General features: G+C 43.0%; 1 protein-coding gene across 3 annotated transcripts in view; it reads left to right on the plus strand.

Annotated features, from left to right (window-relative positions):
• Positions 1–16267, plus strand: part of LOC106580561 (protein patched homolog 1) — a 154343-nt gene that overhangs the window by 119867 nt on the left and 18209 nt on the right. For 2 of the 3 annotated variants that reach the window (XM_082966409.1, XM_014161750.3), the window contains exon 18: positions 4269–4549. The exons of the other annotated variant lie outside the window; for it this stretch is intronic. In XM_082966409.1, coding sequence (XP_082822535.1) covers positions 4269–4549 — 281 coding nt within the window. The remainder of the gene's footprint in view (positions 1–4268; positions 4550–16267) is intronic. 3 annotated transcript variants of the gene reach the window in all.

Below are 16267 nucleotides of genomic sequence, written 5' to 3' on the forward strand. Positions count from 1 at the left end.
GGTGGGTATAAGATATTATAGTGGGGTGTGGTGGGTATAAGATATTATAGTGGGGGTGAGGTGGGTATAAGATATTATAGTGGGGTGTGGTGGGTATAAGATATTATAGTGGCGGTGAGGTGGGTATAAGATATTATAGTGGGGGTGAGGTGGGCATAAGATATTATAGTGGTGTGTGGTGGGTATAAGATATTATAGTGGGGTGTGGTGGGTATAAGATATTATAGTGGGGTGAGGTGGGTATAAGATATTATAGTGGGGGTGTGGGTGGTATAAGATATTATAGTGGGGTGAGGTGGGTATAAGATATTATAGTGGGGTGTAGTGGGTATAAGATATTATAGTGGGGGTTGAGGTGGGTATAAGATATTATAGTGGGGTGAGGTGGGTATTAGATATTATAGTGGGGTGTAGTGGTATTAGATATTATAGTGGGGTGTGGTGGGTATGAGATATTATAGTGGGGTGAGGTGGGTATAAGATGTTATAGTGGGGGTGAGGTGGGTATAAGATATTATACTGGGGGTGAGGTGGGTATAAGATATTATAGTGGGGTTGAGGTGGGTATAAAATATTATAGTGGGGTGTGGTGGGTATAAGATATTATAGTGGGGTGTGGTGGGTATAAGATATTATAGTGGTGTGTGGTGGGTAAAAGATATTATAGTGGGGTGTAGTGGGTATAAGATATTATAGTGGGGTGTGGTGGGTATAAGATATTATAGTGGGGTGTGGTGGGTATAAGATATTATAGTGGGGGTGTGGGTGGTATAAGATATTATAGTGGGGTGTGGAGGGTATATGATATTATAGTGGGGTGTGGTGGGTATAAGATATTATAGTGGGGTGTGGTGGGTATAAGATATTATAGTGGGGTGTGGTGGGTATAAGATATTATAGTGGGGTGTGGTGGGTATTAGATATTATAGTAGGGGTGTGGGTGGTATAAGATATTATAGTGGCGGTGAGGTGGGTATAAGATATTATAGTGGGGTGTGGTGGGTATAAGATATTATAGTTGGGTGTGGTGGGTATAAGATATTATAGTGGGGTGTGGTGGGTATAAGATATTATAGTGGTGTGTGGTGGGTATAAGATATTATAGTGGGGGTGAGGTGGGTATACCATATTATAGTGGGGGTGTGGTGGGTATACCATATTATAGTGGGGTGTGGTGGGTATAATATATTATAGTGGGGTGTGGTGGGTATAAGATATTATAGTGGGATGTGGTGGGTATAAGATATTATAGTGGTGTGTGGTGGGTATAAGATATTATAGTGGGGGTGAGGTGGGTATAGCATATTATAGTGGGGGTGTGGTGGGTATAAGATATTATAGTGGGGTGTGGTGGGTATAAGATATTATAGTGGTGTGTGGTGGGTATAAGATATTATAGTGGTGTGTGGTGGGTATAAGATATTATAGTGGGGGTGAGGTGGGTATACCATATTATAGTGGGGGTGTGGTGGGTATAAGATTTTATAGTGGGGTGTAGTGGGTATAAGATATTATAGTGGGGTGTAGTGGTATTAGATATTATAGTGGGGTGTGGTGGGTATAAGATATTATATTTGTGTGTGGTGGGTATAAGATATTATAGTGGGGTGTGGTGGGTATAAGATATTATAGTGGGGTGTGGTGGGTATAAGATATTATAGTGGGGTGAGGTGGGTATAAGATATTATATTTGTGTGTGGTGGGTATAATATATTATAGTGGGGGTGAGGTGGGTATACCATATTATAGTGGTGGTGTGGTGGGTATAAGATATTATAGTGGGGTGTGATGGGTATAAGATATTATAGTGGGGTGTAGTGGGTATAAGATATTATAGTGGGGTGTAGTGAGTATAAGATATTATAGTGGGGTGTAGTGGTATTAGATATTATAGTGGGGTGTAGTGGTATTAGATATTATAGTGGGGTGTGGTGGGTATAAGATATTATAGTGGGGTGTGGTGGGTATAATATATTATAGTGGGGTGTGGTGGGTATACCATATTATAGTGGGGTGTGGTGGGTATTAGATATTATAGTGGGGGTGAGGTGGGTATAAGATATTATAGTGGTGTGTGGTGGTATTAGATATTATAGTGGTGTGTGGTGGGTATAAGATATTATAGTGGGGGTGAGGTGGGTATAAGATATTATAGTGGGGTGAGGTGGGTATAAGATATTATGGTGTGGGTGGTATAAGATATCATAGTGGGGTGTGGAGGGTATATGATATTATAGTGGGGTGTGGTGGGTATAAGATATTATAGTGGGGTGTGGTGGGTATAAGATATTATAGTGCGGTGTGGTGGGTATAAGATATTATAGTGGGGTGTGGTGGGTATTAGATATTATAGTAGGGGTGTGGGTGGTATAAGATATTATAGTGGCGGTGAGGTGGGTATAAGATATTATAGTGGGGTGTGGTGGGTATAAGATATCATAGTTGGGTGTGGTGGGTATAAGATATTATAGTGGGGTGTGGTGGGTATAAGATATTATAGTGGTGTGTGGTGGGTATAAGATATTATAGTGGGGGTGAGGTGGGTATACCATATTATAGTGGGGGTGTGGTGGGTATACCATATTATAGTGGGGTGTGGTGGGTATAATATATTATAGTGGGGTGTGGTGGGTATAAGATATTATAGTGGGGTGTGGTGGGTATAAGATATTATAGTGGTGTGTGGTGGGTATAAGATATTATAGTGGGGGTGACGTGGGTATACCATATTATAGTGGGGGTGTGGTGGGTATAAGATATTATAGTGGGGTGTGGTGGGTATAAGATATTATAGTGGTGTGTGGTGGGTATAAGATATTATAGTGGTGTGTGGTGGGTATAAGATATTATAGTGGGGTTGAGGTGGGTATACCATATTATAGTGGGGGTGTGGTGGGTATAAGATATTATAGTGGGGTGTGATGGGTATAAGATATTATAGTGGGGTGTAGTGGTATTAGATATTATAGTGGGGTGTGGTGGGTATAAGATATTATATTTGTGTGTGGTGGGTATAAGATATTATAGTGTGGTGGGTATAAGATATTATAGTGGGGTGTGGTGGGTATAAGATATTATAGTGGGGTGAGGTGGGTATAAGATATTATATTTGTGTGTGGTGGGTATAATATATTATAGTGGGGGTGAGGTGGGTATACCATATTATAGTGGTGGTGTGGTGGGTATAAGATATTATAGTGGGGTGAGGTGGGTATAAGATATTATAGTGGGGGTGTGGGTGGTATAAGATATTATAGTGGGGTGAGGTGGGTATAAGATATTATAGTGGGGTGTAGTGGGTATAAGATATTATAGTGGGGTGTAGTGAGTATAAGATATTATAGTGGGGTGTAGTGGTATTAGATATTATAGTGGGGTGTAGTGGTATTAGATATTATAGTGGGGTGTGGTGGGTATAAGATATTATAGTGGGGTGTGGTGGGTATAATATATTATAGTGGGGTGTGGTGGGTATAAGATATTATAGTGGGGTGTGGTGGGTATAAGATATTATAGTGGGGTGTGGTGGGTATAAGATATTATAGTGGGGCGTGGTGGGTAATAGATATTATAGTGGGGTGTAGTGGGTATAAGATATTATAGTGGGGTGTGGTGGGTATAAGATATTATAGTGTGGGTGTGGTGGGTATAATATATTATAGTGTGGGTGTGGTGGGTATAAGATATTATAGTGGAGTGTGGTGGGTATAAGATATTATAGTGGGGTGTGGTGGGTATAAGATATTATAGTGTGGGTGGTATAAGATATTATAATGTGGTGAGGTGGGTGTAAAGATTTTATAATGGGGTGTTGTGGGTATAAGGAAGCAGAGGGCACATGACATGAGAATGGGAGAATGACGTTAGTTTAGAACATGTGTCTTGGTAATTTTGCAATAGTCACTACAAACCAAACGTTGTGTGTGTGTGAGAGAGAGAGAGATTGGTACTTGTGATGATTCAGGTTGTAATTACAGAGTATCAACTTCAGGCCTTATACTCTGCTGTCATTAGCCCATCTCTTGGCTGAGACTGGAGAGAATGGATCTCCCCCACCCACACACACACACTCTTACACGCACACATACATGACATGTCAGTCCCTACCAAGGCTCATGGGACCACGTTCCAGCTCTGCCCACCAGCCAGTCCTAATATTAATTTCTGTAGTGAGGCAAAGTGAGTTGGTGCTGAAACGTGGTGTACTTGTTTGAACTCTACCATACCTGTACCTTTTCAAAACCTCTACCCCCCCTCCCTCTGTCTAGTTCCTGCTGCCGAGCCCATCGAGTACGCACAGTTTCCATTCTACCTCAACGGGCTCCGCGAGACCCCCCAGTTTGTGGAGGCCATCGAGTCGGTGCGAGCCATCTGCAGTAACTACAGCCACCAGGGCCTACCCAGCTACCCCAACGGCTACCCCTTCCTCTTCTGGGAGCAGTACGTAGGCCTCAGACACTGGCTGCTGCTCTCCATCAGCGTGGTGCTAGCCTGCACCTTCCTTGTCTGTGCCCTCTTTCTGCTCAACCCCTGGACTGCCGGCATCATTGTGAGTACACACAGGCTAACGCAGAGAGATACACACACACTCAGAGAGATGCACACACAGATGCATACAGCCACCCTTTGCCTTGACGACAGCTTTGTACAATCTTGGAATTCTCTCAACCAGCTTCACGTGGAATGCTTTTCCAATAGTCTTGAAGGAGTTCTCACATATGCTGAGCACTTGTTGGCTGCTTTTCCTTCACTCTGTGGTCAAACTCATCCCAAACCATCTCAATTGGGTTGAGGTCGGGTGATTGTGGAGGCCAGGTCATCTGATGTAGCACTCCATCACTCTCCTTCTTGGTCAAATAGCCCTTACACAGCCTGGAGGTGTGTTGGGTCATTGTCCTGTTGAAAAATAAATGAAAGTCCCACTAAGCGCAAACCAGACGGGATGGCGTATCGCTGCAGAATGCTGTGGTAGCCATGCTGGTTAAGTGTGCCTTGAATTCTAAATAAATCACTGACAGTGTCACCAGCAAAGCAGCCCCACACCATCACACCTCTTCTTCCGTGCTTCACGGTGGTAACCACACATATGGAGATCACGCATTCACCTACTCTGCGTCTCACAAAGACACAGTGGTTGGAACCAAAAATCTCACATTTGGATTCATTAGACCAAAGGACAGATTTACACCGGTCTAATGTCCATTGCTCGTGTTAATTGGCCCAAGCAAGTCTCTTCTTCTTATTGGTGTCCTTTAGTAGTGGTTTCTTTGCAGCAATTCAACCATGAGGGCCTGATTCACGCAGTCTCCTCTGAACAGTTGATGTTGAGATGTGTCTGTTTATTGAACTCTGTGAAGGATTTATTTGGGCTGCAATTTCTGAGGCGTGTAACTCTAATAAACCTATCCTCTGATTTAGAGGTAACTCTGGGTCTTCCTTTCCTGTGGCGGTCCTTATGAGAGCCAGTTTCATCATAGCGCTTGATGGTTTTTGTGATTACACTTGAAGAAACTTTAAAAGTTCATGAAATTTTACGCATTGACTGATCTTCATGTCTTAAAGTAATGATGAACTGTCATTTCTCTTTGCTTATTTCAGCTGTTCTTGACATAATATGCTCTTGGTCTTTTACCAAATAGGGCTATCTTCTGTATACCACCCCTACCTTGTCACAACACAACTGATTGGCTCAAACACATTAATTAAGTAGGAAATAAATTCCACAAATGAACTTTTAACAAGGCACACATGTTAATTCAAATGCATTCCAGGTGACTACCTCATGAAGCTGGTTGAGAGAACGCCAAGAGTGTGCAAAGCTGTCATCAAGGCAAAGGGTGACTACTTTGAAGAATCTGAATATGTTAAAATATGTTTTGATTTGTTTAACACTTTTTTGGTTACTACATGACTCCATATGTGTTATTACATAGTGTTGATGTATTCGCTATTATTCTACAATGTAGAAAATAGTACAAATAAAGAAAAACCCTTGAATGAGTATGTTTGTCCAAACTTTTGGCTGGTACTGTATATATGAATAAAAACATAATAAATTACCAAAGTTACAATAGATTGCCATAGATTTTCTGTTAATTACCCAAATTCCTGAAAATTCCGGTAATTTAGGTAAATTACCAGTAGCTTTGCAACCCTACTCATGTGAATGCACACACACACACACACACAAACACACACACATTCTAAAGCGGCATTCTTTTTGCGTTGAATACATGGGCAGAATGTGTGTTGACATCATATATCAGTATAAAGTCCATTTTCATAAATCTGTCAGATTAGAATCCTGTAAAAGGAGACTTCCTTATTACAGAACATTCCAATCCATCAGTTTTAAACCTCCACTCCCATACACTGTGTGACTGTGGGAGTGTGGAGAGGAGAGAGAGGAAGGCAGGGAGGAGAGAAGTGGTGAGTGGAGGAGAGGGAACGGAGGAGAGGGAAGGGAGGAGAAGGGTGGAGAGGAGAGGGAAGGGAGGAGGTGAGTGGAGGAGAAGAGAAGGTTGGAGAGTAGTGGTGAGTGGAGGAGAGGGAAGGGAGGAGAAGGGAGGAGTGGTGAGTGGAGGAGAGGGAAGGGAGGAGAGGAGTGGTGAGTGGAGGAGAGGGAAGGGCGGAGAAGGGAGGAGAACAGAAGGTTGGAGAGTAGTGGTGAGTGGAGGAGAGGGAAGGGAGGAAAAGGGAGGAGTGGTGAGTGGAGGAGAGGAGAGGGAAGGGAGGAGAAGGGAAGGGAGGAGAAGGGAGGAGAGGAGAGGGAAGGGAGGAGGTGAGTGGAGGAGAAGAGAATGTTGGAGAGTAGTGATGAGTGGAGGAGAGGGAAGGGAGGAGAAGGGAGGAATGGTGAGTGGAGGAGAGGGAAGGGAGGAGAGGGAAGGGAGGAGAGGGAAGGGAGGAGAGGGAAGGGAGGAGAGGAGAGAGATGGGAGGAGAGAAGAAGGGAGGAGTGGTCGGTGGAGGAGAGGGAAGGGAGGAGAAGGGATGAGAGGAGTGGTGAGTGGAGGAGAGGAAAGGAAAGGGAGGAGAAGGAAGGAGAGGGAAGGGAGGAGAGTAGTCGTGAGTGGAGGAGAGAAGAAGGGAGGACTGGTGAGTGGAGGAGAGGGAAGGGAGGAGAGAGAAGGGAGGAGAGGAGAAGGGAGGAGTGGTGAGTGGAAGAGAGGGAAGGAAGGAGAGGAGAAGAGAGGGGAGGGAAGGGAGGAGAGGAGAGACAGGGAGTGGAGGAGAGGAGATCATGCTGCTCTGTTTTTCTAGCCCAGTCCTGTCCCAGTGTTTATCTTGTGCTGTTGTGTTTAGTCTACTCTGTCTCTCCCAGAAACTGACCTAAAATAAATTGGGATAGGACACAAGTTACCCAAGCAACCCCCACTCCCACCTAAAATACAGCCCTTTTCCCTATTTCTCTCCTACACATGTGCTGTAGGAGTTTCCAGTGATACACACATACACACACATGCACTCACAGAGTTAATTTGGAAAGTGTTCAGAACTCTTGACCTTCTCCACAGTTTGTTACATTACAGCCAGATTCTAAAATGGATAAAATTATATTTTTTTCTCATCAATATACACACAATAACCCATAATTGTCACGGCTTTCTTCGTCGGAGGACGATATAGCGAAATCGTCATCTGAAAAGGTGGACCAATATGCAGCAGAGTTGGTGTTCATTTTCTTAATTTCTTAACGAACGTTGAACACGAAAAAAACAAGAAAACAATAAGCACGACAAATGACAGTTTTGCAGGCTCACAAAAACACGCAATGCAAAAACAATCTCCCACAAATACAAGACAAACACACCCAACTAATATAGGACTTCCAATCAAAGGCAACACCAAACAGCTGCCTTCAATTGGAAGTCCACCCCAATTAACTCAACATAGAAACACACTCACTAGACTACACATAGAAATACATAAACATAGACCATAACTCAAAACCCGGAAATAATAAATCAAACGCCCTCCTAACTAACACACCACCCTGAACCACATAAAACAAATACCCTCTGCCACGTCCTGACCAAACTACAATAACAATTAACCCTTATACTCGCCAGGACGTGACAATAATGACAAAGTGAAAACAGTTTTTTAGAAATTTTGGCAAATTTATGAAAATATAAAAATGAAATACCTTATTTACGTAAGTAATCAGAACCTTTGCTATGAGACTTGAAATTGAGCTCAGGTGCATCTTGTTTCCATTGATCATCCTTGAGATGTTTCTACAACTTGATTGGAGCATACCTGTGGTGAATTCAATTAATTGGACATGATTTGGAAAGGCACACACCTGTCTATATACGGTCCCACAGTTGACAGTGCATGATCAGAGCAAAAACCAAGCCATGAGGTCGAAGGAATTGTCCGTAGAGCTCCGAGACAGGATTGTGTCGAGGCACAGATCTGGGGAAGGGTACCAAAAAGTGTGTGCAGCATTGAAGGTCCCCAAAAACACAGTGGCCTCCATCATTCTTGAATGGAAGAAGTTTAGAAACAACAAGACTCTTAGAGCTGGCCGCCCGGCCAAACTGAGCAATCAGGGGAGAAGGGCCTTTGTCAGGGAGGTGACCAAGAACCCAATGGTCAGTCTGACAGTGCTCCAGAGTTTGTCTGTGGAGATGGGAGAACCTTTCAGTAGGACAACCATCTCTGCAGAACTCCACCAATCAGGCCTTTATGGTAGAGTGGCCAGACGGAAGCCAGTCCTCAGTAAAAAGCACATAACAGCCCGCTTGGAGTTTGCCAAAAGGCACCTAAAGGACTCTTTGACCATAAGAAACAAGTCTGATGAAACCAAGATTGAAGTCTTTGGCCTGAATGCCAAGCGTCACGTCTGGAGGAAACCTGGCACCATCCCTACGGTGAAGCAATGTGGTGGCAGCATGATATGTGGATGTTTTTCAGCAGCAGAGACTGGGAGACTAGTCAGGATCGAAGGAAAGATGAACAGAGCAAAGTACAGAGAGATCCTTGATGAAATCCTGCTCCAGAGCGGTCAGGACCTCAGACTGGGGCAAAGGTTCACCTTCCAACAGGACAACGACCCTAAGCACACAGCCAAGAATACGCAGGAATGGCTTCGGGACAAGTCTCTGAATGTCCTTGAGTGGCCCAGCCAGAGCCTGGACTTGAACCAGATCAAACATCTCTGGAGAGACCTGAAAATAGCTGTGCAGCGACGCTCCCCATCCAACCTGGCGGAGCTTGAGAGGATCTGCAGAGAACAATGGGAGAAGCTCCCGAAATACAGGTGTGCCAATCTTGTAGCGTCATAGCCAAGAATACTTGAGGCTGTAATCACTGCCAAAGTTGCTTCAACAAAGTACTGAGTAAAGTGTCTGAATAGTTATGTAAATGTAATATTTCAATATTTTAATACATTTGCTATAATTTCTGTAAATCTGTTTTTGCTTTGTCATTATTTTATTTATTTGTTTATTTTTTTAACCTTTATTTAACTATAACTTTAACTAGTCAGTTAAGAAAAATTGTTATTTACAATGACGGCCTACCAAAAGGCAAAAAGCCTCCTGCGGGGACGGGGGCCTAGTATTAAAATAAATAAATAAATACAATATATATATAGGACAAAACACACATCACAACAAGAGAGACAACTCAACACTACATAAAGAGAGACCTAAGACAACAACACAGCATGGTAGCAACACAACATAACAACAAATATGGTATCAACACAACATGGTATCAGCACAAAACATTATTGGCCACAGACAACAGCACAAAGGGCAAGAAGGTAGAGACAACAATACATCACACAAAGCAGCCACAACTGTCAGTAAGTGTCCATGATTGAGTCTTTGAATGAAGAGATTGAGATAAAACAGTTCAGTTTGAGTGTTTGTTGCAGCTCACTCCAGTCGCTAGCTGCGTGAACTGAAAAGAGGAGAGACCCAGGGATGTGTGTGCTTTGGGGACCTTTAACAGAATGTGACTGGCAGAACGGGTGTTGTATGTGGAGGATGAGGGCTGCAGTAGATATCTCAGATAGGGGGGAGTGAGGCCTAAGGGTTTTCTAAATAAGCATCAACCAGTGGGTCTTGCGACGGGTATACAGAGATGACCAGTTTACAGAGGAGTATAGAGTGCAGTGATGTGTCCTATAAGGAGCATTGGTGGCAAATCTGATGGCTGAATGGCAAAGAACATCTGGCCGCTCGAGAGCACCCTTACCTGGTAATCTAGAAATTATGTATCCGTAATCTAGCATGGGTAGGATGGTCATCTGAATCAGGGTTAGTTTGGCAGCTGAGGTGAAAGAGGAGCGATTACGATAGAGGAAACCAAGTCTAGATTTAACTTTAGCCTGCAGCTTTGATATGTGCTGAGAGAAGGACGGTGCACCGTCTAGCCATACTCCCAAGTACTTGTATGGGGTGACAACCTCAAGCTCTAAACCCTCAGAGTTAGTAATAACACCTGTGGGAAGAGGGGCATTCTTCTTACCAAACCACATGACCTTTGTTTTGGTGTTCAGAACAAGGTTAAGGGTAGAGAAAACTTGTTGGACTCTAAGAAAGCATTGTTGTAGAGAATTTAACACAAAATCTGGGTAGGGGCCAGCTGAGTATAAGACTGTATCATCTGCATATAAATGGATGAGAGAGCTTCCTACTGCCTGAGCTATGTTGTTGGTGTAAATTGAGAAGAGTGTGGGGCCTAGGATCGAGCCTTGGGGTACTCCCTTGGCGACAGGCAGTGGCTGAGACAGCAGATTTTCGGACTTTATACACTGCACTCTTTGAGAGAGGACGTTAGCAAACCAGGCCAAAGACCCCTCAGAGACACCAATACTCCTTAGCCGGCCCACAAGAATGGAATGGTCTACCGTATCAAAAGCTTTCGCCAAGTCAAATAAAATAGCAGCACAATAACACTTAGAATCAAGGGCAATGGTGACATCATTGAAGACCTTTAAGGTTGCAGTGACACATCCATAACCTGAGCGCAAACCAGATTGCATACCCGAGAGAATACTATAGACATCAAGAAAGCCAGTCAGTTGATTATTGACAAGCTTTTACAACACTTTTGATAAACAGGGCAAAATATAAATAGGCCTATAACAGTTAGGATCAGTTTGATCTCCCCCTTTAAATAAAGGACAAACTGTGGCTGCCTTCCAAGCAATGGGAACCTCCCCAGAAAGGAGAGATAGGTTAAAAAGGTTGGAGATAGGCTTGGTGATAATAGGGGCAGCAACCTTAAAGAAGAAAGGGCCTAAACCATCTGACCCAGATGTTTTTTTTAGGTCAAGTTTAAGGAGCTCCTTTAGCACCTCGGACTCATTGACTGCCTTCAGAGAGGAACTTTGTAGTGGGGCAGGGGAAAAAGAGACAGAAACATCGGGGATAGTCGCATTAGAAGGGGTGGGAGATGAGGAAATGTTGGACGGGCAGGGAGGCATGGCTGAGTCAAACTGGAATCCTGACTTAATGAAGTGGTGATTAAAGAGCTCAGCCATGTGCTTCTTGTCAGTAACAACCACATCAACATTAAGGGACATGGGCAGCTGTGAGGAGAAGGGTTTATTCTCCAGATCTTTAACCGTTTACCAGAACTTCTTGGGGTTAGACCCACAGAGAGAGAACTGTTCCTTAAAGTAACTAACTTTGGCCTTCCGGATAGCCTGAGTGCACATATTTATCATTTGCCTGAACGATAGCCAGTCAGCCTGAGTATGCATGTGCCAAGCTTTTCACCAAATGCAATTCTTGAAGTGGAGTAACTCTGCAAGATCACTGTCGAACCAGGGGCTGAACTTAGTGATGCTTTTTTTTGGCCGATACCGATGTTTTCCTTGCCAAAAAAAAACAACATTTTAATCATTCCAGTACAGTTAAAAAGTTAACACACATGGACTCTGCGGTCTAAGGCAATGCATCTCAGTGCAAGAGGCGTCACTACAGTCCCTGGTCGAATCCAGGTTGTATCACATCCGGCCGTGATTGGGAGTCCCATGGGGCGGTGCACAATTGGCCCAGCGTCGTCCGAGCCATCATTGTAAATAAGAATTTCTTCTTAACTGACTTGCCTAGTTAAATAAAGGTTACACAAACACACACATCACACTGACCAAGAAGTTATTTTGTTGGCATTTACATATGTCCCCATTACCAGTAAAACATGATCAAAACCTATTTCTTTCACTTACTTGCTGTGCTGTTTCGTTGTTCAGTCGTTTCATTCTCAACCAGGATTTCAATGGAACGCCATTTGGGTCTTTGCGTGTTAAAAAAGATACATGTCAAATAACACTATTTGACGTGTATCAGAAGTTGATGTCGAAACAAATTATGCTTTATTACCAATGCAGTATTGTAAACGCATCGTTTGTGGCCGGTGTTTGCTTGTTTGCAGACTTTTTTGTACAGCTTTGACGGTGCTACTGTATCTTTTTTGACACGCAAAGACCCAAACGGCATTCCATAGTATGTATGTCGTGAAGCTAATAGAAGTGACGCTATTATTGTGTAACTGCGGTAGGGCAACATCTGAAAAATAGTGCACTTGGTAGTGTGTACTGGTGCTCGACCAGTCAGCGAAAGCCAACATCACCCACAATAGAGAACGGTTGATTGTCAAGGGCAATGAATTCCATTATCTTGGCTTTAATGGATTTCACCTTTGAGTTGTCTCGCTGAAATTTTCTTACTCTTTCAAATGACTGCTCGACTTGTTGACTGCTCGATCCAAACAGCAGACATTGTGGGCTAGGTTAGGAATGCTGTGTTGCACGTGTAGTGCAAAAGTTTATGTGGAGTCATTATGTCCTGTACCTAAGTTATATAGGTATGCACGGTAGCTTTGACATCGTTTTTAACATCGCTGTTAAACTAGACATCGGCCGATACCGATGTTGGCATTTTTAGCTAATATGGTCCGATTCCGATATGTTCACCGATATATCGTGAATTCCTAGCTGAACCTGTTTTTAATTCTCATTTTCTTTATGGGGGCGTGTTTTTTAACTATACCACTGAAAATATTTTTTAAGAAGGTCCAAGCGTCTTCGACAGAGGGGATCAAGCTGATTCTATACCATTTTACAGAGGCCAGTTCATGAACGAAGGCTTGCTCATTAAAGTTTTTAGCAAGCGTCTATGACAAATCAGGACAGATCGTTTCACTGAGCAGCCATTACGAACACAGGCTGTAAAACAGTGATCACTAAGGTCATTACAGAAAACACCAGACTGATACCTGTTTGAAGTCATACCTTGTGGGATTGGTAATAATCTGAGAAAGATATCGGGAGTCCCATTGCTTTAGGACTTGGTCAGGTGGTTTAAGCATGTCCCAGATTAGGTCACCTAGCAGGACAAATTCAGACTTAGTATAAGGGGCCAGGAGAGAGCTTAGGGCCGGTAGGGTACAGGCCGGTGCTGATGGAGGACGATAGCACCCAGCAACCGTCAAAAAATAGCTATTTGGAAGTTTAATGCTTTAAACCAGCAAATGAAACTGTTTGGTGACAGACTTAGTGGAGACAATCGCGCGCTGAAGGTGATCCTTGGTAAAGATTGCCACTCCCCCACCTTTGGAAGATCTGTCTTGCCGAAAAAGGTTATAACAATAAAGGTTAACATCAGCATTCAAAACACTCTTCCTTAACCACATCTCAGTAATGACCGATACATCTAGATTGGAGCTGTGAACCCACACTTTCAATTGATCCATTTTAGGTAATAAGCTTCTAGTGTTAACGTGCAGAAAACCAGAATTGGGGCTAGCAACAGTAGATGGGCCAGGGTGTACATGCACATTTCCAGATATCATCAATAGTAATACAATCAATGCGTGGCATAGGACAGGGAGAGCTCTGCAGTGCTGATTTATGACATCTGAATGTGCATCAGATGGCAACAAGATCATATTGTACAGCATTTTCATCGGGTTGCATGAAAAAAAAGCCGGCGAGAGGTGGTTAGAATAGGATGGGAGGCCAAAAATCTGTGTAACCAATAGAGAGTCAGAGTCCTGAGTGTGGGAACAAACATAGTCTGTCCCACGGTTGGGTGAAGAAAGTTTGTAGTCAACAAAGTACGCAGGAGTCATGAGGCAAATATCAAAATGCACATTAAAAATATTAAACATATAACGACTTGGGGCTTGGGGCTAGCCATGGTAAGTTCAGAGTCACTCGCCCCAACAGTGCGTGTGTGCTGGAGAGAGGGGTGAGTGTGGTGGAGGTACCTGTACCAGACAGGGGGAGACAGACCAGGGCAGATGGTGAACACATCGCCAGGTGGAACCAAGCAGCAGTGCAGCAGGCAACGGGAGTAGGTGTCACACCCACTTGGGAGAAGCTTTTATTTCTGGAGGCAGATTCTTGTAGAAAATGCCAGTGAATGGTCTTTGAACAGCAGGAGGGGGCTTCAAAGACTCCTGTCACTTGTTGGGGTATTATGGGGTATTGTGTGTAGATAGATGAGGGAAAAAACAACATTTTAATTCATTTTAGAATAAGTGTCACGACTTCCGCCAAAGTCGGCTCCTCTCCTTGTTCGGGTGGCGTTCGGCGATCGACGTCACCGGCTTTCTAGCCATCGCCGCTCCATTTGTCATATGCCCATTTGTTTTGTCTTGTTCCATACACACCTGGTTTTCATTCCCCAATCAATCTACATGTATTTAGTCCTCTGTTCCCCATCATGTCTTTGTGTGTAATTGTTTATTGTTACGTGATTATTTTGTCAGGCGCTGCACTTTTGTATTAGACCGTGTTTATGGCACTAGTATGTTTTATGTGCTGTCGTTGTTGACCGGTATTAAAGTGTGCCTGTTTTATATACTCCGCTCTCCTGCACTTGACTTCGCCTCCCATATACACGCCTAACAGTAAGGCTGTAACATAAAAAGTCAAGGGGTCTGAATACTTTCCGAATGCATACAATTATCTTTTTAATTTTCCTGTTTTCTGTTTTATTGTTCCCTGTTTTGAATTTCTTTCAGTTTTTTTCCTCTCAATAGTACAATTATTCATAGAGAAACAATGAAAATGGATGTTCTGAATCCATGTCAATGCTTAAATCACATCAGAATAAAATGTTTTATGTCTGAGAGAAAAACTAACACATTTGCATTTTGGAGGGTAATTCCCCTTTAATTGCGCATATAGCAAGAGAGGAATATGTTGATCTAGCGACGTTTCTGTTGTTAGGCCTACTGCTGCAGTACATGTCATGCCAGATTTTGTAAAACAATGGCCACCCAATTGATACAAATAATCATGAAATAGGTCTGCCAGGTAAACCTACTTTGTACTTAACATTTCATTTAGAAGGTTATCGGGAAAGTCTTTCTGTCTACCCACAAGACAGTTATCATTAGCATCTAGTGCTGAGTGATTAGTGCTTTTAGAGGTTGGTTCGGTTTCGGTTCGATTATTACAAAATAATCCCGGTTTTCCATTTTAAATCATTAAATGCGCTATGCATTATGTTGGTTGAACGCTGCAACAACACAGAATAACACAATTAATGAAAATCCCATGATGGTAGTGATTACCCGTTACTGCCATCATTTATTCACACTTTACTTTAATAAAATATTCAGTTGTTATGTATAGTATATGTGTTTTATTTGATGACTATCATTTCATTCCAAGTCATCATCTCATCTCTATAGAGCTGCTGTCTATGCTGTCTGACAAAATCACTATTTTAGTAGTTCTTCAAAGTAAATTAGGCATGTGACTGCTGAATATCAACCATAAATCACCCAGATCATGCACTTTCAGGTATAGATATCTTGCAAAGCAACTTCTCTCTATCCCTGTCCATCATACATTCTTCTGTCTCTTCTCTCCATTTCTGCCTGACACCAAACAGACAGACAGGGGCAATATTGCTGGGAATGAATTGGCAGATATTTTGTTACGTTTGGCTTTTTAAGCCAGTAGTGACTTACCAGGTGTGGGATAATGTCAATGTGACTTTTATTGGGTAGTAGCCAGGAGCTTTATGTTTATGACAGTTTGCCATGGACCAAATGGGAAAAATGCATGTACTTTCAGAATTGCTTGGTGAGCTACTCATAGGTGTGCTACGATCTACATGTTGGAAACCCCTGCTCTAGCTTTACAAACCAAATAAAATGACAAGTTATGGCGGTGCTTCAAGTTGAACCATTGCTTTGTCCAGACCAGGCCACCAGTATCCTATCTTACACCCCTTATCGCCTGCATCCTAACCCCCATGGCCAAACCCTTAGCCCTGCCCTTACCC

The sequence above is a fragment of the Salmo salar genome, chromosome 20 (assembly GCF_965601325.2).
Source record: "Salmo salar chromosome 20, fSalSal1, whole genome shotgun sequence".
Classification (NCBI taxonomy): Eukaryota; Metazoa; Chordata; class Actinopteri; order Salmoniformes; family Salmonidae; genus Salmo; species Salmo salar.